This window comes from Apodemus sylvaticus, chromosome 20, assembly GCF_947179515.1.
Source record: "Apodemus sylvaticus chromosome 20, mApoSyl1.1, whole genome shotgun sequence".
Taxonomy (NCBI): domain Eukaryota; kingdom Metazoa; phylum Chordata; class Mammalia; order Rodentia; family Muridae; genus Apodemus; species Apodemus sylvaticus.
The window spans coordinates 4,690,612-4,713,733 of record NC_067491.1 but is presented as its reverse complement, the minus strand read 5'-3'; the positions used below and the strand labels follow the sequence as shown (position 1 = coordinate 4,713,733).

General features: G+C 47.9%; 1 protein-coding gene and 1 non-coding gene across 7 annotated transcripts in view; one reads left to right on the top strand and one right to left on the bottom strand.

The window, feature by feature from the left end:
• Positions 1-745: 745 nt before the first annotated feature.
• Positions 746-827, bottom strand: Trnas-cga (transfer RNA serine (anticodon CGA)). Its single transcript has one exon. It is a non-coding gene; the product is annotated as a tRNA-Ser (tRNA).
• A 677-nt stretch (positions 828-1,504) lies between these two features.
• Smarcc2 (SWI/SNF related, matrix associated, actin dependent regulator of chromatin subfamily c member 2) overlaps positions 1,505-23,122 on the top strand; it is a 31,015-nt gene continuing 9,397 nt past the window's right edge. For all 6 annotated transcript variants that reach the window (XM_052164792.1, XM_052164794.1, XM_052164791.1 and 3 more), the window contains exons 1-16: positions 1,505-1,682; positions 3,613-3,732; positions 5,403-5,488; positions 6,140-6,221; positions 6,315-6,407; positions 7,354-7,423; positions 7,649-7,718; positions 10,459-10,534; positions 10,673-10,804; positions 10,909-11,024; positions 11,307-11,431; positions 16,211-16,270; positions 16,361-16,398; positions 16,776-16,906; positions 17,076-17,147; positions 22,809-22,922. In XM_052164792.1, coding sequence (XP_052020752.1) covers positions 1,572-1,682; positions 3,613-3,732; positions 5,403-5,488; positions 6,140-6,221; positions 6,315-6,407; positions 7,354-7,423; positions 7,649-7,718; positions 10,459-10,534; positions 10,673-10,804; positions 10,909-11,024; positions 11,307-11,431; positions 16,211-16,270; positions 16,361-16,398; positions 16,776-16,906; positions 17,076-17,147; positions 22,809-22,922 — 1,496 coding nt within the window. In that variant the 5' untranslated portion in view covers positions 1,505-1,571. The remainder of the gene's footprint in view (positions 1,683-3,612; positions 3,733-5,402; positions 5,489-6,139; positions 6,222-6,314; positions 6,408-7,353; positions 7,424-7,648; positions 7,719-10,458; positions 10,535-10,672; positions 10,805-10,908; positions 11,025-11,306; positions 11,432-16,210; positions 16,271-16,360; positions 16,399-16,775; positions 16,907-17,075; positions 17,148-22,808; positions 22,923-23,122) is intronic.

Genomic DNA, 23,122 nt, shown 5'->3' with positions numbered 1-23,122 from the left:
GAACCTGGTGTGCCCAGGCACGCCTGTAACTCTGCATTTGAGAGGTAAGAGGCAGGAGGATCAGAAATTCAAAGTCTTAGCTGCAAGGCAATTCAAGGGCAGCCTGGATACAAGAGGCCCTATCTAAAATTTAAACAAAACAAAAACAAAAACAAAATCCAAATGAGAGAACGCTTGTTTCTTGCTTGTTTCTTGCGTCTCCAGTCACCAGACTTCAAGGTTTCACTTCTGGTCACAAAATTCAAAGATGCCCTGTTTAGAAATTCTAGGTTTTAGGTCGGCATACCTCTCCACGAATACCCTTCCATGCTGGCTGTCTCCCTCAGGCCCATCTCTCCTCTCCCTTCCCACCTGATTCTTTAATGATATGGTCAAAAATCACTTTTTTCAAATTAGTGTTTTCTTTGCAAACAATATCATAACTGCTGACCCCCTAAGTATGGCTCTGTGGTACGAAGTAAAGAAACTTAAAATCTAATAAAAATGTTCAATCCTTAAAAAAAAAAAAGAAAAAAAGAAAAAAGAAATTCTAGGTTTGAGTATTGTTGCAAAGACCCAGATTTCCCAAACAAAACAACTCTTCACTATGTCAGGATGTTACAGAATTCTCCAAGTGCCTGGTATAGCCTAGCAGCGAATACGGCTGTGCCCAGTTCAGTCTGTGTGCTCCCCAAGTGTAACTAAAGAAGTAGTGCTGCCTTTTTACTTCCGAATTAAACCACGTAGGAAGGAAAAGAAAAGCTGCCGTCACGAACAGGATTCGAACCTGTGCGGGGAAACCCCATTGGATTTCGAGTCCAACGCCTTAACCACTCGGCCACCGTGACTCCCAAAACCATAGCTGGCCGCGCGCTTACAGAAAGGGTCCACACGGGCGACTGGGGCGTGTGCGAGCGGACCGGCGCGGGGTCGCGGCCCCGAGGCGCACACCGGAGCCGCTCCCTCCCCCGTACCTTCGCGCCACAGCGCTTGAGGCTGGGTCGGGGAATCGGGACTCGCCAGCCGACCTCTAAACCGAAGGCGATCGGCGAGACCCGAAGATCAGAGGGAGGAGACCCCTCACCTGACCCCGGGTGCGCCGGGGCGCGGAGCGTCAGGGTTGAAACAGGAATGGTTGGAAGGAACTTATTGGAGCGAAAGAGTTCCACGGGAACGTGCGTGCTGGGGGCCACTCGGGGTTACGGGGCGGAGCTCCTGGAGACCCGGGGCTCCGGGTTTCCCCGTGGGGTGGAACAGTAAGCCCACTCCCGCTGCGAGACCAGGTCGGGGAGGGCTCCGCTGTGGGACAGCCGCGTCCCGCAAGACCCCGGGAAGCTGCCGCTGCCGGGGAGCCCGCCGAGCGCGCTCTGGTCCGCCCGCCTGCCGCCGCCGCCGCCGCCGGGGTGTCCGCCGAGCGCGCTCGGGTCCGCCCGCCGCCGCGCCGGGCCGCCGGCAGGGGGCGCTCCGCCGGCCGGGGCCCAGGCGGCGGGAGGCGGCGGTCGTGGCGGCGGGAGGCGGCGGGAGGCGGGCGGAGGAGGAGGCGGGAGCTGAGCTGAGCGGGGCGGGCGGCGGCGGGGCCCGAGCCCGAGAAGATGGCGGTGCGGAAGAAGGACGGCGGCCCCAACGTGAAGTACTACGAGGCCGCGGACACCGTGACCCAGTTCGACAACGTGCGGCTCTGGCTCGGCAAGAACTACAAGAAGGTACGCGGGCCGCGCCGCGCGGGGGGCACGGCCGGGACAAAGGGCCCCGGGCCGCCGCTCCCGGGGCCGGCCCACCCTGCGGCCGCCACCGCGCTCCTCCCCGAGGCCTCCCCGCGCCTCCCGCCCGCCCGCCCGCGCCCCTCCCCCACCCCGCCCCCACCGTGCCCTCTGCCCGGGTGCAGCCGGCGGCTCGGGGCGGCGGCCCGGGCCCGGCAGCCCTCGCCCTCCAGGCTGACCGGTGCCGCCGCGCGCCTCCTCCCCTCCGGTGTGCGAGCCTCGGGGCCCGCCGGAGCCCCCCCTCCGAGCCAGACCCCGGCGCGGCCCGGGCCTCCCCGGTGCTTTGTGTACGTCCGGAGACAGATGGCAGAGCAGGAGGGTAGACCGGCGCGGAGCAGGCCGTTGAAGGCGCCTCTACCTGGGGAATCACCTGTCTCCCAGGGTTACCCTCGCCTCCTGCTAAAGGGCTGCAGCCCTCTCGGAGGACAGGGCATGGGAGCCCGGGGCAGCAGCCCCTCCAAGCCTCCTTCCATAATGAAGTCGCTCTGCAAGCCAGCCTGGGCATCGCTTTGGGTTTGAGGTCTAGAGGCCAGGATAAGCTTCGTATCGCTCGTCCCCACCCCCACCCCGTAACTGGAAATAAAGATGGGGAACAAAAGGGTTCAAGAAGCCTTACCTGTCTTTTAAACACACACACACAGACACACACACACACCAAATTTTATTCTTGCGTCTTCATGGCGTCTGGGCCTTTTTTCTTTTCTTTTTTCCTTTTTTTAAACCTTCGATATGGCCTGCTTCCTCACAAACCCCAGCTAAGGGTTCATTTTTCCTAGCGTTGTTTTACAGCCCTCCAATTCTTGCTACTACTCCAGCTTTGCAGCCCAGCCTGTCAGAATACAGTGGACAACTTCAGAGAGCCCCACTAATCCTGGCTTGAGTTTGGCACTTGAACCCATTTGGGGGTCTCTGTGGGTGTCAGACTCCTGACCAGCCGCTGTCCGGTCTGTGACTCCTGTGTACCCTCAGCGTGAGGCTCTGGTTCCCAGCCTCCTGCCTTTAACCTTTTAAGGGGAGATCAGTCTAGGGTCTTAGTGTGAAACCCCCAGGGCATTGACAGCTGTGACCCGCTGCAGCTTTCAAGTGCTTAACTCTTTGTCATTTACTTCTCTCTTTCCCGGGATCTCTTTACACCTCCCACCGAGAGGTGCAGACTCTGATTAGGGTAGAGGAAATAAGGTCAAAAGGTAAAGAGAAAGTAGCTTCCTGGCTCAGTGAACAGAAAGGAAAGGTAGGATTCCAGGTAGCTTGAAACGGTAGTGTTTGAGGTCACTGATTCCTCTGAAAAGGATAGATGACTGTTGTCTTGCTACTTATTATCAAGCTGGGTGGGTGGTCTGAGATTCTTGCTGGAGAGGAGACCCTACAATGCTAGCCATTCTCAGCCTCATGAAGCAAAATGCACAGGCTTAGTTTATAAGTGAGTTTGTCCTGCCTCCCCCCTTGCTCTCTCTCTTAATGCACCATCATGGACAGAAGCCTGGTCTCTTATCATGTTCCCCCAAGAAATACATTGTTGTATCCCTTAGAGCCTCAAAGGGGCTTTTGTTTCCCTTGAACTCCATCAACCTTCAGAATTTTTACAGTTGGTTGGAGATGAGGTGCCGAGATAGTGGCGTCCTGCTATTCCAACGTCAGGGTACAGCCAAGGAAGAGTTTAAAGCTTCCTTCGCTGCCAGTCCTTAGTCCCGGCAACCTGGGCTGCTGACAATAGACTCCAGTCCCTCCTGAAGTCCTCTTTATATAAACTAGACATGCGGAGGGGAAAGGGGCAATTCTGTCTCTCCAGGTGTTTCCAGGAACTCACGGAGAGATGTGGGTGGTGGTAGAGAATTTGTCTGGACTGTTTCTCTTCCCTTCCCTCCTTTCCCAGTACATACAAGCAGAACCACCAACCAACAAGTCCCTGTCCAGCCTGGTGGTGCAGCTGCTCCAGTTTCAGGAAGAGGTTTTTGGCAAACATGTCAGTAACGCGCCTCTTACTAAACTGCCGGTGAGTTCAAGGGGAGGGGACAAATCCTCCAAACTGGGAAGAGGTTTTTCGTTTGTTTTGCCCTTTAAAATTTTGTCTATGTGCCTGTAATCCAGAATTAGGGAGGTTGACACTGGAGAATCAAAAGTTGGAGGCCAGCCTGCTCTATATAGCAATTCAAAGCTCTGTAAAGCAATTGTGTGTAGTACCATGTCGAAAAAGAAAAACAGCTGGGCAGTGGTGGCGCACGCCTTTAATCCCAGCATTTGGGGGCAGAGGCAGGTGGATTTCTGAGTTCCAGGCCAGCCTGGTCTACAGAGTGAGTTCCAGGACAGCCTGAGCTACACAGAGAAACCCTGTCTCAAAAAACTAGTCAACCAACCACCAAAAAACAAAACCCAAAACAAAATTAAAAAAAGAAAGAAAAGTAAAGAAAGAAAGAACCCATATTTTCTTCTTTTTCAAATTTCAAAATTTTGGGAGGTTTTTTTTTTTTTTTTTTTAAACTGTCTCCAACGGTCAGAGTATTACAGCTTGCCCTCACTCCCAGTTGATCATTTCTGTTATTTTAGAAAAACTCTCCAAGTGGTGGTGGTGCACACCTGTAATCCCAGCACTCTGGGAGGCAAAGGCAGGTGGATTTCTGAGTTCAAGGCCAACCTAGTCTACAGAGTGAGTTCCAGGACAGCCAGGGCTATACAGAGAAAACCTGTCTGGAAAAAAACAAATCCAAAAAAAAGAAAAAAAAAGGAAAACTCTCTAACAAGTAATCTGAGAATGTCAAGTTTATTCTCTCATGGTTATGCTTAAAGGGGCATGAAGTTAGGGAGCCGAAGAGATACCTCAGTGTCTGCTCAAGAACATCCACAGCCTCAGGTCTAGGGGATCCAATGCCTTCTGACCTTCCCATGAAATGCACAGGCAGGAAAAGCGCGTACACATGTAAAATACATAAATCTTGAAAAGTTAGAAAAAAAACAATGTGAGGTTGTGAGCTTTTAGGTCAGATGTGGTGACGCACACCTGGTGTGTCCACTATTTAGAAGCCTGGTTCAGGAAGATTACTGATCCAAACTAGCCTAGGAAACTCGGCAACATCCTGTCTTCAACTTTAAGAAAAGGGGCACTAGAGGTATAGTCCTAGTAGAGCACTTGTCTAATCTGGGAGAGGGCCTGAATTCTGTCTTCAGTATCACAAAGGAAGGGGTGGTCCAGTGGATAAAGTACCTAGAACTACCCACATAGTGGAAGGAGAGAACCAACACCCTGTGATGTCCATTAGTGCACACACACATATACATACACAGACACACATAACATACATATACACACATACATGCACATACATAGAACACACACATACACACATCATGCATACACAACATACATATACATAGAACACATAGATGTACGCACATCATACATAACATACGTAGGTACACATGCATACACACAAGCATTCATATATATACATAGAACACGTACAAAAATGCACACATGATACATTTATACACATACGTACATACAGAGAGAAAGAGACTCTAAATAAATTCATAAGTAAATGTAATTCCTTAAAAGGAGGCAGTGGGATTTAGATTGGCATGAGCTTGCCTTTAGTCTTGTGTGTGTGTGTGTGTGTATGTATGTACAATGTAACTTTCACATACTTCTTCCCTATCTCAATTTTGTAGATCAAATGTTTCCTAGATTTCAAAGCAGGAGGATCCCTGTGCCATATTCTTGCAGCTGCCTACAAATTCAAGAGTGACCAGGGATGGTAAGACGCCTTCTCTCTCTGCCTTTTATATTTAGTTATGAGAGAATTTTCCATTATTTCCTGGGGTCCTTCTGAAGTGAAAGAACACATGTAGAAATTCTTTGTGTCTCTTATTTTAATAGATCAGAAGAATAGATTTCATGGCCAAAATAGTCTGCAAGCATGAGTGGATTGGGAATGAATTCTTCCAGAAGGGGGATTCTTAGGTTGTCACCTCAAGCTCTGTCCTTTGGATGAAGCATGTAGAGTGACTCATGCATTTGTGAGCAGAACACCCGTGTTCCCTGTGATTTAGGTGAAACCTGTTACAAGAACACCTCCTGATTTCCCATTAGGAAGTCATATATCTTTGGGACTAGAGAGACGGCTCAGTGGTTAAGAACACTGCTCCTCTTCCAAAGGACTCAGTCCCATTCCCAGCAGCCACATGGCTGCTCACACCTCTGAAACCCCGCTCCCAGGGAGTCTTATGACCTTTCCTGGCCTCCACAGGCACTGCATGCACGTGGTGCACAGACATACAAGCAGGCAAAAGACCCATGCACATGAAATAAAAACATAAAGTAGAAGAAGAAGAAGAAAAGGAAACAGAGGTCCTGTATCCTACCTTTCCCCAGACATAAACTTACTAGGTTATTGTCCCTTTACAAGGCGGCGTTACGATTTCCAGAATCCGTCACGCATGGACCGCAATGTGGAAATGTTCATGACCATTGAGAAGTCCTTGGTACAGGTAATATACAAGAACTACCCCCATCCGTACCCCTCCCCTCAGTAAGAATACAAAATAGCTCTTCCTCACATCCTCTGTGTCTCCTCTTCACAGAACAATTGCCTGTCTCGACCTAACATTTTCCTGTGTCCAGAAATTGAGCCCAAACTGCTAGGGAAATTAAAAGACATTGTTAAGAGACACCAGGTGAGTGGGAGGCGGGGTGAGTAACTGGAGGTTTCTGAAGTCGGTGACTGGTTTACACACTGTTAGCACTTCCCCATGACTGATGATGTTAGGAAGCGGCTTGTAGTACCATATTTTCTCCTGTGCTGTGGCCTTTCTGGTTAGAGCAAGAGTTAAGTCTTTGAGCAGTGCTTGTCCTGTGTGCTCTGTTCCTCAGGCTTGGTGGGTTTATCACTGCCCATTGAGCCTGCTTCTGCCTGGGTGATAGAGAGCATCTCCCACTGAACTAGAGATACCAACCCTGGAATCAGGTGTAGTGGTGTACCCTAGCACTTGGGAAGTAGAAACAGAAGGATCAAGAGTTCAAAGTCACCCTTGGCTACGTAGTGTGTTCAGGTCTGCCTGGAGTATTGATTGATACTGTTAAAACAATCTCAATAAATCTCTGCTCCTTGGAGCTCGTTTTAAAGAAGCAGATATTATGGGATAGGCACTCATAGCCCATTTTGAATTTCCTATAGGTTGAATGGATCAGTGGGTAAAGTAAGTGCTTGTTATGCAAGCATGAAGACCAGAGTCTTCATGGAAACACATGGAAAATGTGGGTGTTAGAGCTCATACCTACAGTTCCGGGAGGTGGGAACAGGTAGACCCTGAGGGCTGGTTAAGCAGCCAGCCCAGCTGAAATGATGAGCCCTGGTTCACTGTCAGGCGTCTGAAGCAGGCGACTGGCAGAGAGGACTCAAGGACACTTGTGGCCGACCTGTAGCTTGTGCACACACACAGACAGTGCTAATACTGTGTTTCTTTGCCACTTAGGTGGCGTTGCAAGAAAATACAAACTAATTTTAATACGTCAGGAAAGATGTAACTTGAGAGGCAGATCTGTGGTTACATTTTAGTTGTTTTTCTTAACTGGAGAATAATTCAAAAGGAAGTAGATTTGCCACTTTTCCTTGTGCTTCAGGGAACTGTCTCTGAGGATAAGAGCAACGCCTCCCATGTTGTGTATCCTGTCCCAGGGAACCTAGAAGAAGGTGAGACGTGGGTTTTCGTGGCCTCCACTGTGATGGCTAGGGCTGTCTGTTGAATAGAGGACTGCTTACTTCCCCATATAACACCTGTGGTCATGAGCCTTGCAATCCTGATCCCTGCTACTGAGTCCCCTGCACATCAGGAGAGTGCTTAGTTAGAGGCCTTGTCCAGTCAGGCTTCCCTTCAGCATGTCTCTCTCTCTCTCTCTCTCTCTTGTCTATCCTCAGAGGAATGGGTACGGCCAGTCATGAAGAGGGATAAGCAAGTTCTTCTGCACTGGGGCTACTATCCTGACAGGTGAGGACGGGTTCTCAGAAGCCAGACGCAGGTCCACATGGCAGAGCAAGGAGGCCTGCGTCAGTTGTTTATTTACTTGTTTGCTTTTTTTGGATATAGAATGTTGCCGTGTAGCCCAGGCTGGTAAGAATTTGCTGTGTAGATTGTGCTAGCCTCAAGCTTGAAGCAGTTCTTGTACCTGAGCCTCCGAGGTGCTGGGATGAGAAGCGGGAGCCACCTACTGACTGTGTGTGTGTGTGTGTGTTCCCTTTTTCTTTGTTCACTTTTGCCTTTTAAGTTTAATTTTTGTTTTATGTGTATGGATGTTTTGCATGCATGTATGTCTGTACACCTTACACTTGAGTTATAGACTGTTATGAACCACGTGGGTGCTGGAAACTGAACCTGGGCCCTCTACAAGAGCAATAATGCTCTAAATACTGAGCCGTTTCTCTAGTCACTGCTTTTTGGTGTTTGTTTGTTGTAAGGCCAGATCTTAGTTCCAAGCTCTTCTGGAACTTTTGCTTAGCCTCCCCAGTGCTCGGATTACTGAGGAAAACCACCATGCCCAGTGCCCAGTGCCCAGTGCCCATGTTTGTTTTGTTTTGTTGGTTTTTCAAGATAGGTTTCTCTATGTAACAGCCCTGGCTGTCCTGGAACTCACAGAGATCCATCTGCCTCTGTTCTCCAAGATCTGGAATTAAAGATGTGTGTCACCTTCAAGACAGGATGTCACTATTTAATTTCAGTCAACCTGGAATTTACCATGTAGACCAGACTGGCTGCAAACTCAAAGATCTGCCTATCTCTGCCTCCTGAGTGCTGGGATTAAAGGCAGACGCCACTAACACCTGGCTATAATTTTTTAAAAATATGTGTCTTTTCGTGTGTGTGTGTGTGTGTGTGTGTGTGTGTGTGTGTGTGTGTGTGGTGTGTGTGGACATGCATGCACAGAGACAAGAGGAGAACCTCCAGTTCATCCTTAGGAAGCTGGCCACTTTGTTTAAGACAGGGTCTCTCATCAGTGCAGTACTCACCAGTTAAGCTAGACTGCACGGCCAGAGAGAGTGGGGATCCTACTGTCTACACCTTTGAAGGATTGGAGCGGCTAGCACCAACACTGTTTGTTTATTTGTTTGTTTAATTTTGTGTGCATGAGTGCCCACGTTTATGTATGCCTGGTGTCTGCAGCGGTCAGAAGGGGAGACCTACTGATCCTCTTGAACTCGAGTTATTGGTAGTTTGGAGTTATAATGTACGTGCTGGGAACTGATCTCAGACTCCCTGCCAGAGCGACAATCGCTCTCAGCTGCTGAACCATTGCTTCAGCCCCATGCCCAGCGTTTTTACATAGGTTCTTGGGATAGAATTCAGGTCCTTACGCTTACTGACTGGTCATTCCCCAGTTCAACTTTATGTTCCTTTTTTTATAATACATACATACATACATACATAAGTACATACATACATACATACATATTTAAGACAAAGTCTCACATAGATGCACCAGCTTCTCCCTTCTGAGTGCCGAGATTAGAGGATTGCTCTCTACACCTGGCCTTCTTATTTGAGTGAGTGAGTGAGTATGTGAGTGTGTATGTGTGTGTGTGAGTGTAAGTGTGTGTGTGAGTGTGTGTGTGTGTGAGTGTGTATGTGTGTGCACGTGTGTGAGTGAGTGTGTGTGTGTGTGTGCTTGCATGTATACAGGATTGGGAGCCTATGCTTTCCTTCCACGTTGGGTCCCAAAGATGTAGCTGCGGTCTCCGGGCTGGCGTGGCAAGCACTGTTCCCCAGAGTCACCCCTCTGCGCCAGGTTCATGTATTTCGATGTTTGGATGTAAAACGAAGACAAGCACAGTACCACACATCTGCACTCTCAACACTTCAGGAATCAGAGAAAGCAGATCAGGAAACCAAAGTCATTTTCAGTTTCCTGGGAACTTTGGGGCCAGCCTAAGCTATATGAAGTTGTATCTTAGAACAGAAGTTAAAACAGTATAGTAGTAGGAAAATATTTCCACAAATGTATAAAATTACCCCGGGCTATTATGTAACCTTTAAAGTGACAGAATACAGTTAGTTTATAGGAAAATTTAAGTGGGAAAGGGAAGTTAGCATCCACAGGTCCAGCTCCACTCCCCAGAAGGTAGAGACAGGAGACTAGGACTTGTAAGCTCTTCTGAGAGACATAGTATGACCTCTCTTTCAGGGAGCAAAACAAAACAAATACAAATGTCAGATGTAATATAGTTGTAATTACATTTGAAGGAGTGGTTGGCTCTAGCTTACCTTGAAGTCCAGGTCTCACTGTGTGACCCAGGCTGACCTTAGTTAGACTCAAGGGAGTCCTGCCTCAGTTTCCCATAGCCACCTATGCTAGATTTTTTTTTCATACATTTTGGGAAGCCTTTTTGTCCTATGTTCTCTTTGTTGGTTGATTGATTTTCTTTTGGTTTTGAGATGCCTCACTGCACTGTTCAGGCTGTGGAGAACACAAGACTCTCCTGGGTGCTGGGATCCTGGGCTCATGTCACCAAGCCTGACTTTCGAGTTTTTGTTCCAGTTTCATAGTTGATAGTTTCATGGGTCCAAGAGCCTGCCTGTGCTCGCCACGTACTCTACCACTGAGCCACCTCTAGCTCTCCTTTACACTCTTATTATGATACAAGCTCCCACCACACTGACCAGGCCGGCCTGGGGCTGCACTTCGCTGCCGGCACTCCATCTCTGTCTCCACCTCACGCTGAATTTCTTCTGGCAGCTACGACACGTGGATCCCAGCGAGTGAAATCGAAGCATCTGTGGAGGATGCTCCCACCCCTGAGAAGCCTAGGAAGGTGAGCTCTCCTGGCACCTCCACTGCTGGGAGGACACTCAGGACCAGCCCTCTCGGTCAGGGGGCCGGGACTCTGCATAAGAGTTTCTAGACAGAGCCGTGGCTTCTGGTAACCGATGTGGGCTGCCCTGTGCTTCAGGTCCACGCGAAGTGGATCCTTGACACCGACACGTTCAATGAGTGGATGAATGAGGAAGACTATGAAGTCAGTGATGACAAAAGTCCAGTCTCCCGCAGGAAGAAGATCTCCGCCAAAACACTGACGGATGAGGTGAGCCTCTGCTCCGTTCTCTCAGAGCTCTTCGCTTATACCTGAAACAAGCCTCGCTGGGAACTAGAGGGTGACCTCTGCTCATCCCACTTCCTGTTGTGCAGGTCAACAGTCCGGATTCAGACAGACGGGACAAGAAGGGAGGGAACTATAAGAAGAGGAAGCGCTCTCCCTCTCCTTCGCCCACCCCAGAGGCTAAGAAGAAAAATGCTAAGAAAGGGTATGCTACCTTCTGTGCCCATGCGCTGTTCAAAGGAAAGACAATGCTTTCTGAAGTCGCTGGCCCTTGGCTGGGTTGTCTGTGAGGAGGGAGAGGGGACCTTCATGTGCCTGTGTGATGGCTTTAGTCCTAGTTATCATTAAACTGAAAGAAAGCATAGTCACCCGACAGAAAAACGTGTGCCTTACTCCCATTACTCCGCACGTTCTGTTTCCACTCCACTCAGCCCTGCCCCACCGTTCTCTCTCCCTGACTCCAAGGACATCTCTTCTCCCTTTCCAGACCCTCGACACCTTACACCAAGTCAAAGAGAGGCCACAGAGAAGAGGAGCAAGAAGACCTGACAAAAGACATGGACGAGCCCTCTCCAGTCCCCAATGTGGAAGAAGTGACACTCCCCAAAACAGGTATGGGCCGGGCTCAGGTCCATCCCCACCCTCTCCCATCCCTTCTGTGCCCAGCTCCCCAAGGGAGGGATTTTCCAGATCTAAAGTAGCATTTCCTCCACATAGCAGGTTAGTGAAACCATCTCTTACTTTGTATCCATGTCTCCTATGGACCTGCTTTGCAGCTAGTAGCAGCTGTGTGCAAACTTTTTTCTGTGCTGAGAGCCAAACCTAGGAACTCCCCCTGTGTGCCAGCACATGCTCTGCAGCTGAGCCACACCCCCAAAGCTCCAAACCCTTGGTTGTGTGTTTGTGTTTGTGGTCAACTTCAAGTGTCAGTACTCAGGAGCCTCTGACTTGTGTTTTTCACATTTATTCATGTATTTGTGTGTGTTGGATATGAGTAAGCTTGCCACAGTGCACATGTGGAGGTCACTGGACAACTGTGGGAGTTGGTTTCTCCTTCCACCATGTGGGTTCCGGGGATTGGCAACAATTCAGTCGTGCCAACCCTCTGCCTTCTGTTCTGAGGCCTGGGGCTTGAAGGGTAGGTAATCTGGCTTGCGAGGCACCCTCAGAGGTCTCCTCTCTGCTTCCCCAGCGTGGTGGTCACACATCGGTGCCACTGTGCCTGGCTTGTCACGTGGGATCTGAGGACTGAACAGATCTTCAGGCCTGTGCAGAAAGTACTTTACTGACTGAGCTATCTCTCTACCCTGATAGGTGTTTGATTATACATAACCATCAGTAAAATATATTTTAAGACAAATTATGCAAATGATACTGCCAAAACCTCATTTTAGGACCATTTTAAAAGTATATGCAAACATTATTATTTAAAAAAGTGAGTGGGAGCCGGGCGGTGGTGGCGCACGCCTGTAATCCTAGCACTTTGGGAGGCAAAGGCAGGTGGAATTCTGAGTTTGAGGCCAGCCTGGTCTACAGAGTGAGTTCCAGGACAGCCAGGGATATACAGAGAAACGCTTTCTCGAAAAAAGCAAATCCAAAAAAAAAAAAAAGGTGGGGACTGGACGGCTGGGTCAGTGGTTAAGAGCAATTACTGCTCTTCCAGAGGACACAGGTGTGATTCCCAGTGCCACAGCCTTGGTTCACAGCTGTGTAGTTCCAGTACCATTGGATCCAGCACCCTCTTCTGGGTTCTGCAGGCACTGCATACAGATGGTGTACAAGCATGCATTCTGGCAAAACAACCATATACATAAAATTAACTCAAAAATTAAATAATAAAGAATCTGCCAGGGAGGTGGCGCATGACTTTTTAACTCCAGCACTTGGGAAGCAGAGGCAGGCAGATCTCTGAGTTCAGGACCAGCCTGGTCTACATAGTAAATTCCAGAACAGCCAGGGTTACACAGAGAAACCCTGTCTCAAAAAAAAAAAAAAAAAAAAAAAAAGTAAAAAATCTTAAAAAGACATTTTAAAATAGTGTTGGGAAGCCAAAGAGACAGGTGGTGAGCAATTAAGAGCCTGCTGTTCCCAGAGCACCCAAGTCTGGTTTTTAGCACCTCTGTGAGGCAGCGCCCAACTGCCTGGGCCTCCAGCTCCAGAGGGTCTGGATTTGGTCTCCTTTTCTGGGCTCTGTGGATACCTGCACACACACACACACACACTCACACACACACTCACACACACACTCACACACACACACACTCACACACACTCATACCATACCCTCTCAGACACATGCAGGTATATTTATTTATATATATAAATAAAAATCAATATAAAAAAATGGAACCAAGGCTGAATGCAGTGGCTCAGTGGGTAGCAGTGCCTGCCACACGAGCCTGAGGACCTGAATTTGAACCCTGGAATCCATAGCAAGATTCAGGAGCTTGTGCCTGTAATCCTGACACTTCTATAGCAAAACAGGATGTGAGCAGGCCCAGAGCTCCCCTGAGAAGCATAGTAGCAGAAAGAACAGTGAGACCTCTCTCAAAACCAGCTGGAAGGAGAGGACTGCTCCCCAAAGTTACCCCGACTTCCACACAACCAACCACCTTGTCCATCTTTGCAAAGCAAAGTAGCTAGACTTGGCTGTTTAGTAGAGATTTTTGTTGTTGTTGTTGTTTGGTTTGTTGTTGTTGTTGTTGTTGTTGTTGGTTGGTTGGTTGGAGACAGGGTTTCTCTGTGTAGCCCTGGCTATCCTGGAACTCACTCTGTAGACCAGGCTGGCCTCGAACTCAGAAATTCACCTGCCTCTGCCTCCTAAGTGCTGGGATTACAGGCGTGTGCCGCTGCTGCCCAGCTGTTTAGTAGAGATTTTGTCCAGTGCGTATGAAGCCCTGAGTTCAGGACACTGTGCTGCAGCCCTGTGATCCTTGCATCCTTGCACTGTGAAGCAGGGGAGCTGCTGTTTGAAAGCTATCCTCCACTACATATCAAGTTCTGGGTTAGCCTGGGATTCATGAGACCCTGTCTCCAAATAAAATAAAATTATGATGGCTCATGATGAGGGCCTGAGTTGGATCCTTGGTACCATATAAAGAGCTGAGCATGGTAGTTTGTGCCATAATCCCAGTGCTGAGGTAGAGGGGGAAGAGCCCAGGGCCTTACTGGCTGGCCCGGCTAACTGAGCGCTCCGTGAGCTCCAGGTTCACTGAGAAACTATCTAAACGAACATAGTAGGAAAGCGGTAGAAGATAACTCCAGTGTAGACCTCTGACCGCCACATAAACACACATAATACATTTGAAATTCTTAGAGAAATGTTGGGGCTTGAGAACAGTGTCAGCAGTTAAGAGCACGCTGCTCTGACAGAGGCCCTGAGTTCCCAGTACCCTCATCAGGTGGCTTATGCGTGTCCACATACATGTAGTCATGAACTTCACACGTTTGTGTACATGTAATCATGAACTTTACGCACGTCTACATACATGTAGCCATGAACTTTACACATTTGTGTACATGTAATCATGAACTTTACATATGTCCACATAAATGTAATCATAAACTTTATACATGTCTGCGTACCTGTAATCATAAACTTAAAAAAAGACAGAAGGAGAAAGATGTAAGAGGTAGTAGGAACAGCTCCAGAGAGCCTTAGAACCTCCTCTGGACTGCATTGTGTGTGCTGACCCAGTCTGTCCTGCATGAGGAGTTCAGAGGACTGCACTACAATACTGGTTTGTAGTCTGTCTCCTGTCCTGTAGCCTCAAATATCAAGAAATGTACTTCAGGGGGTTGGGAAGCTGTTTTCTCCTGAGCATCTGTATATGAAATCAAGGGAGGAGACTCCCCTGCTTTATAGCTTTGAAGATTAGGTTGGGGTGCAGCTTACGGTGAACACTACCCAGTAGGTACAGAGTCCTGCATTCTATCCCCAGCCCTTCAGACAGCTTTAAAAAAATCTTTTTTAAAATATTTAAGCTAGACATGGTGACACATGATTTTAAATCCTAGCACTCAGAAGACAGAGGCATGGGGAGCTCTGTAGGTTGGAGGCTAGCCTGGTCTACATCACAAGTTCCAGGATAGCCAGGTTTGATACATAGATCCTGTCTTCAAAAATTAATTAAGATCTGTCTGGAAATGGTGGTAAACACCTTTAATCCCAGCACTTGGGAAGCAGATGCAGGTGAATTCAAGGCCAGCCTGGTCTACATAGTGAGTTCTAAGACAGCCAGAGCTACTTAGTGAGACTGTCTCGACAAAAACAAAACAACAATTACTATGAATTAAGAGCTAATCGTTTAACTAGGCCTGGTAGCATAGAATAGGCAATAATCTCAGCAGCGTGCCTGGCTGAGGCAGGAGGATGAAAGCAGTACAAAATCTGCCTGGGCTGCAGAGTGACCCCGGAGGCCAACCTGCAGAACTAAAGGGGACAGTCTCGAAAGGAAAGAGCCAAGTGTGGCTCACGTCTGTAATCGCAGCACTCGGCAGGCACAGGCAGGAGTGCAGAGCCAGCCTGAGCTATATAATGAACCCAAAGCCAGCCTTGAGCTCCTTGAGTCTGTGTCTCTTTCTTTTAAAAAATATTAAACAAATAAAGACTTAGTTATGGATGTATTTCATGGGTGTTTGTCTGCCAGTGCAATTTGCATAGCAGGAGAGGGCAATGGACTCCGTGGGACTATAATTATAGATGGTTGTGAACCACCATGTCGTTGCTGGGAATTGAACTCAAGACCTCTGGAAGAGCAGCCAGTGCTCTTAACCTCTCAGCCTTCTCTCTAGCCCGAGGCTCTTTGAAAAAGGCAAAACCAAAATAAAAAGTGTAAGAAAAGAAAGAAGAAAGTGCTGGGGAACTGAGCTTGGTGGTGGGGTACACCTGTAACCTCAGCCCTCAGGAGCAGGTGCAGAGAATCAGGGCCATTCTTTGCAAGTTAGAGACCTGGAATACATGAGACCCTGCCTCCCCTCCCCCCACAAAAACTTGGTGCTCGCACTGTAACTCTGGTAGAGCACCTCCATGTTCATGCACGAGGCCTTAGGTTCAGTTGCCAGTAGTAGATCAAGGGATGATATCTAACTACTAACCTAGTATGATCTAGTTCAAATTCAGTCCATTAAAAGACTGTATCGGGAAAACCAATAGGAGGACAAAGAGCAGTTATACGAGGATAGCCCTCGGTGCTGCGGCTGGAGTCACAGGAGCACACACACAGAAGAGAAAGCTAAGGGAAATCGTTGGTCGGCTAAGGCAGTAGAATAGAAAACGAATTTCAAAGTTTTTTTTTTGAGAAAGCAACATATGTAAAACTATTAACAGCTGAGATGTGAGAGCTTGATTTTGGCCAACACGTCTAATGCCGTGGCTTTTTCTCCTGGCAGTCAACACTAAAAAGGACTCCGAGTCAGCCCCCGTCAAAGGTGGCACCATGACTGACCTGGGTAAGACAGGGAGCCCCAAGCTCAGCCCACCTTCCCCCAGCCCTCTCCTCCTGCACAAGCTCTGCCTCACCCGCCTTCTTTCCCTTCCAGATGAACAGGATGACGAAAGCATGGAGACCACCGGCAAGGTGCAGCCAGTTTAGACAGGCTCTATCTCTGATTGGCTTAGACAGTCTCTCTCTCTCTCTCTCTCTCTCTCTCTCTCTCTCTCTCTCTCTCTCTCTCTCTCTCTCTTTCTCTCTCTCTCTTCCTCTCTCTCTCCCTCTCTCTCTCCCTCTCTCTCTCTCTACCTCTCCAGGATTGGGGTCACACCGTTCCTTCTGCCCAGACTTTTCCCGCCATAGATGAATTATAACTGTGCTCAGAACCCCAGCCCTTTAGAGCCCCAGGGCCCGCAGTGCTCATCCTCACCCCTGTTGGTGTCATGCTCTTGGGTGTGGGAGAAGCTGAGGGTTGCTAGGCGGGGAGGGGACTGCTGAGTACCCAGCAGCCTCCATACTCATAGGACGAGGATGAGAACAGCACAGGCAACAAAGGGGAGCAGACCAAGAACCCAGACCTGCACGAGGACAACGTGACGGAGCAGACCCACCACATCATCATCCCCAGCTATGCTGCCTGGTTCGACTACAACAGGTATTGGCCCTGCTTACGCCTCCTCCTTCCTCCCCGCCCATCGATGGGCTGTCTCTTCGGTCGCCCCCACAGCTTAGAGCTCTTGCCAACCCCATCTTTCAAGTCTTCCTCCCTCCAGCTCCTACTCCTCCCCTGGGACCTCCTGAACCCGTTGTGATTTGTCTTGCAGCGTCCATGCCATTGAACGGAGGGCTCTTCCTGAGTTCTTCAACGGCAAGAACAAGTCCAAGACTCCAGAGATGTAAGATTTCAGCTTACAATTTTCTTTTGGGGTCCTTTCTGTATTCACCCTTGCAGACTTAGTAACCTTCACCCAGGCTCTCCGCTAGACTTACAAAGACATGAGAGATGCCATTAGACAGCCACAGCCTGACACTTTACAATATGTTCTTCAGGGTGACCCGAGATGATAGGATAGAACTTACTCTTCTGTTCAAAACAAGTACCTGTCACATTGTTCCCATTGCTTCAAGTTTTTTAACACATGGAGAATTTTACTCCATAGTTGCTATGTTACCTGAAATTGACATACCCCTCAGTGTATGAAACAACTTTAATTAAAATGTAAATGACGATTTGGTTGAAAAATGAAATGTCAGGTGGTGGTAGGGCATACCTTGAATCCCAGCACTTGTGAGGCAGAGGCAGGCAGATCTCTTGAGTTCAAGGCTAGCCTGGTCTACAGAGCTAGTTCCAGGAGACTCAGGACTGCAAAGAGAAATTCTGTCTTAAAACACCGAACACCAAACCAAACCCAAACAAAAAAACCAAGATAAGATCAAGCATGGTGGCACATGAGGAGAGTCCTAGCACCTGGAATGCTGTTGTAAGAAGTCAAATTCGAGGTCACCCTGGGCTTCCTGGCTAGAGGGGAGGGAACTAAGGTGCAGCTCTGAGGGTTCTGAGATGGGAGGGAGTGTGCATTATGAAAGAGTAGCACATATGTCCAGGATTAGGGCTGGAAGACATAGCTCCGTAGCAGAACACTTGCCTAATGTGCACAAGAGTCTTGTCTTTGTACCACTGTGCATGCCAGAAGGCAGAGGCGGGCAGATCTCTGAGTCTAAGTCTCATCAGCATAGATGGAGGCCGGCCAGGGCTATGTTGTGAGACCTGATCTTGAAAATGAATAATAAACTACAGGTTTAGGGCTTAGTCAATAAGCCACAGTTTATTGACTCTGACGACTGCATTCTTCATGTGTCGTGCAGGACGCACTCTTCCCGTGTCTTCCTACCTTGAGCGCTCAGCAGACTTCTTATTCCTCTCTCTGACTCTTTGAAGATACTTGGCATATGCCAGCTTGTAGTCCTAGCCCTGGAAAGCTGAGGGAGGATTGTGAGTTCAAGGCCAGCTTGGGCTACAGAGTAGGACCCTGTATCAAACAAAAAGGAGTTACTTTAAACTTTCAGTCAGTTTTCTTGGTTCGGGTTGTGTGTGGAAATGTGGGGTTAGGGTACACCACAGTGAGCACGTGACAGGGTAGGGTGAGTGAGGCTGGGAGCTGGCACGGTTTCTCTGCCTGCTGCTCAGCCTCCGTCTGTGGAACCATCTGTGCTCAGCTTGTTTCTCTCTCCATGGCTTGGTGTGGGCCTCGTCCTCTCAGGAGAGCCAGGTTTATGACAGGAAGGAAGAGGTGTTACCAGGCGACATGACTTTTATGCTGCCAGGAATAGTGAATGGTAACTGCCCAAGAGCTTGCCGTTCCTAGCACTATGTCTCCACCATGCACTGGCTAATTAGTCTAATTGAGGCTAATAACATTGTCATCTCTAGTTTAGAGACTAGGATCCTGATAGGAGGGAACATTTGACTTAAATTACTTGAGTAAGCTTACACAGCTAGGTAAGTAGTAAAACCAGATTCTGGATCTTTTAGTGTGGACATATTTTCAAATGTTATACTTTATAATTTTTAATCAACTATATACTTTATAATTTCATTAATTTTTAAATATTAAGATTCATTTTACATCAAGTTATTGTATGTATGTAGGTATGTACCTGTGAGTGCCATGCCTACAGAGGCCAGAAAAAGGTGTTGGGCCTGTTGGAGCTGGAGTTGCAGGCCACTGTGAGAGTAGACTAGCACAGCACAGGTGCTGGCACCTGCCTCGCTCCAGCCTCTCGGCTGTCATCCTTTGGGCTCCTACAGTGCCAGATACTGCTAGTTCTCCAAAGACATCACGTTTGACACATAAGGACTTTAAGTTTCAAATAGCTTGACATCATCATGATAAGACTGGCATTTGAATTTAGATCTTTCTAACTTTATAAATCACATCTGTAATCCCAGCACTTAAGAGGCTGAGGCAAGGGGCTGGAAAGAGCTCAGAGGTCAAGAGCACAGGCTGCTCTTCCAAATGTCCTGAGTTCAATTCCCAGCACCCACATGGTGGCTCACAACCATCTGTAATGTAATCTGGTGCCCTCTTCTGGCCTGCAGGCCTACATGCAGGCAGAGCACTGCATACATAATAAAAAGCAACCTTTAAAAAAAAAAAAAAGAGGCTGAAGCATGATCACAAATTGTAAGCTAGTGTGGTTTATAAAGCAAGTTCCAGATTAGCCTGAACTACAAAGTAAAATACTATCTCAAGAAAAGAGACAAAAGGGCTGGAGAGATGGCTCAGTGGTTGAGAGCACTGACTGCTCTTCCAGAGGTCTTGAGTTCAAATCCCAGCAACCACATGGTGGCTCACAACCATCTGTAAGGAGATCTGACACCTCTTCTGGAGTGTCTGAAGACAGCTACAGTATACTTACATATAATAAATAAATAAACCTTTAAAAAAAGATAAGAAGGGGCTGGAGAGATAGCTCAGCGGTTAAGAGCACTGACTGCTCTTCTCTTCCGAAGGTCCTGAGTTCAAATCCCAGCAACCACATGGTGGCTCACAACCATCCGTAATGAGATCTGACGCCCTCTTCTGGTGGGTCTGGAGACAGCTACAGTGTACTCACATATAATAAATAAATAAATATTTAAAAAAAAAAAAAAAGAAAAGAAACAAAAGCCACACAGTGGTGGCGCACGCCTTTAATCCCAGCTCTCGGGAGGCAGAGGCAGGGGGATTTCTGAGTTTGAGGCCAGCCTGGTCTACAGAGTGAGTTCCAGGACAGCCAGGGCTATTCAGAGAAACCCTGTCTCAAAAAAACCAAAACCAAACAAACAAACAAAAAAACAAAAAAGAAAACAAACAAAAAACAGGCATGTGGAGCATGTCTTTAATCCCAGCACTCGGAGGCAGTAAATTCAAAGTCAGCCTGTCTGCCAGGGCACGTGTGTGCAGAGAGACTCCACGGTTAACAGTCTGTGCCGCCACCTGAGTCTGTTTCTCAGCACTGCACTGAGCGAGCTTTGACTACTTATACCTCAGCTCTGGGAGGATCTGACAGTTTCTCCCATCTATGTACAAGCACACACACCCTCACACGTAATTAGCACTTAAAATTAATTTCTGTGTACTAATGGTTTTCCTACATGTATGTCTGTGCACCATGTGTGTACCTGGCACCTTTGGAAGTCAGATAGGATGTCATATCTCCTAGACTGGAAGTTACAGGTGGTTGTGAGCTGCCATTTAGGTGCTGGGGACTGAACAGGGGTCCTCTGTAAGAACAAGTCTCTCTGCCACTGAGCCATGTCTCTAGCCTCCCAAATAAAATAATTTTTTCTTTCTTTCTTTCTTTCCTTCCTTCTTTCCTTCCTTCCTTCCTTCCTTCCTTCTTTCCTTCCTTCCTTCCTTCCTTCCTTCCTTCCTTCCTTCCTTCCTTCCTTCCTTCCTTCCTTCCTTCCAAGGAAATGTGTCTCTGAGATGCCTCAGTGGGTAAGGGAGCTTGCTACCAAGGCTGATGAACTGCATTTGATCCCTGGAAGGAATGGACTCCCATAAGTTGTCCTCTGACCTCCACACACTTGCCTTGCCACACACCACACACACATACACACATACAATTTTGTGTGTACAAAATTGATTAATTAAAAAACAAAAAAGCCAAAACACCAAAAAAGGCAAGAAAGAGAATCAACTAGATGGCTTGATATGTAAAATCCCCTGGCTGCTAATCCTGACACAACAAGTCCACATGCATGTTGTGATGTCTGTGTGCACACGGCAATGAAGGTCCACATGCGTGTAATGGTACTCGTGTGCATATACACAAAATCAGTAAATTAAAATGGGAGATGGGGAGAGAGAGCAAGAGCGAGAGAGAGAGCGTGAGCACGAGAATGCTCGTAGGCTGGCTCCGCAGTATCGTCTCTAAGTGTGGCAACCTGAGTTTGGTTCTTAGATTCCACATGCTGGAAGGAGAACCAGTCCCTGAAAATTATTACCCAACCTCCGTGTGTGCGCTGTAGATTGTGAATGCCTATGCACACAGACTAAATAAATGTAAATAAGTTAATAAAACTATTATATGTAAAAACCAAGTTTAAAAAATGTGGTGTTTCGAGCCAGGCGTGGTGGCGCACACCTTTAATCCCAGCGCTTGGGAGGCAGAGGCAGGCAGATTTCTGAGTTCGAGGCCAGCCTGGTTTACAGAGTGAGTTCCAGGACAGCCAGGGCTTCACAGAGAAACCCTGTCTCGAAAGACAAACAAAACAAAACAAACAAAACAAAACAAAAAAAAAATTGTGGTGTTTCACATTTGTGATCTTAGCACTTGGGAAGCAGAGGCAGGAGGATCGGGAATATAAGACTATCCTTGACTGTCTAACAGATTTAAAGCCAGCTTGCACTATGTAAGACCTTGACTCAAATAAATACATTTTTAAAAAATAATTAAAAGCCAGGATGGTGGTATATAACCTTAGCATCTGGGATGTGAAATTGTGCTATAGATCAAGTTAAAGGCCTGTCTGTACTACACAAGACCCTACCTCAAAATTATAAGTTAAAAAAAAATTATAAATCACAACCTTAAAAGCCAAAACAAAAGCAACCCTTGAATGCTGGAGAGGTGGCTCGGTGGTCAAGGACTTTAGCTGACTTTGCAGAGGCCCTGGGTTTGATTCCCAGCACTTACATAGTGGCTCACAACTCTCTCTGACTCCAGTTCCAGGGGTCCAACCACCCCCTGTTTGCATCCTTGGGCACCAGGCAGGCTGGTAGTACACAGACATACGTGCAGGCAAAGCACCCATACACATAAAAGATGTTAAAACGGCAATCTTTAAGTTCCTCCTCTGGAAGCAGGCTGATTTTTGCATGGGTAAGGACTTTGATTTCTGATTGGAAACGAGGGCTTTTATCCCCCTCCCCCCAATAAAATTGGGTGACAAGCATGATGAGATAGATAATCCTGTAATCTCCACATTTAGGAGGCTGACATTCCCAGGTGATGATAGTTCATTTAATTACAAAAGCCATCAGGAGGCCGGGCGGTGGTGGCGCACGCCTTTAATCCCAGCACCTGGGAGGCAGAGGCAGGTGGATTTCTGAGTTTGAGGCCAGACTGGTCTATAGGGTGAGCTCCAGGACAGCCAGGTCTACACAGAGAAACCCTGTTTTGAAAAAAAAAAAAGCCATCAGGAAAAATACAAGAAACTTTTTTTTAGATGTACTTATTTTGTGTCTTGAGTGTTTGGCTTGAGTGTATGTGTGTAACATGTGCCAGGTCCCTGCCTCCGGAGCTCAGAAGATTGCTCCTTATTCCTCGGAATAAGGGTGTTGTGGATGATTGTGGGCCGCCATGTGGTGCTAGGAACTGAACTTGGGTCTTGTGCTAGAATAGCAAGTACTCTTGAGCACTGGGCTAGTCCTTCAGCCCCAGTGAGAAATGTGTGATAGATGAGGTTAGAATATTTTGGGTTGTAGCACTTCTATTATTCTTCCTTCCCGTGGGCCCCAGCAAGCGTTAACTTTCTTCCTCTTACTTGTCTTTCTGACTCTCCTAAGCTACCTGGCATATCGGAACTTCATGATTGACACGTACCGGCTGAATCCCCAGGAGTATCTAACATCCACTGCCTGTCGGCGGAACTTGGCGGGTGATGTCTGTGCTATCATGAGGTGCGTCTTGCTTCTGAGGAGAAAGAATTTGGAAGGATGTCTGTCTGTCTGTCTGTCTTGGCAGAACTGCAGATACTTTCAAAGAAGATAGGGAATAAGCAAGAGCAGCACCCTAGAGAAAGCCAGCCCTGTCAGAGCAAGCGGAGGATGAGTGGTGTGGGGCTGGAAGTGTGCTGCGAGGGAGGGACAGAGGCTGCGGC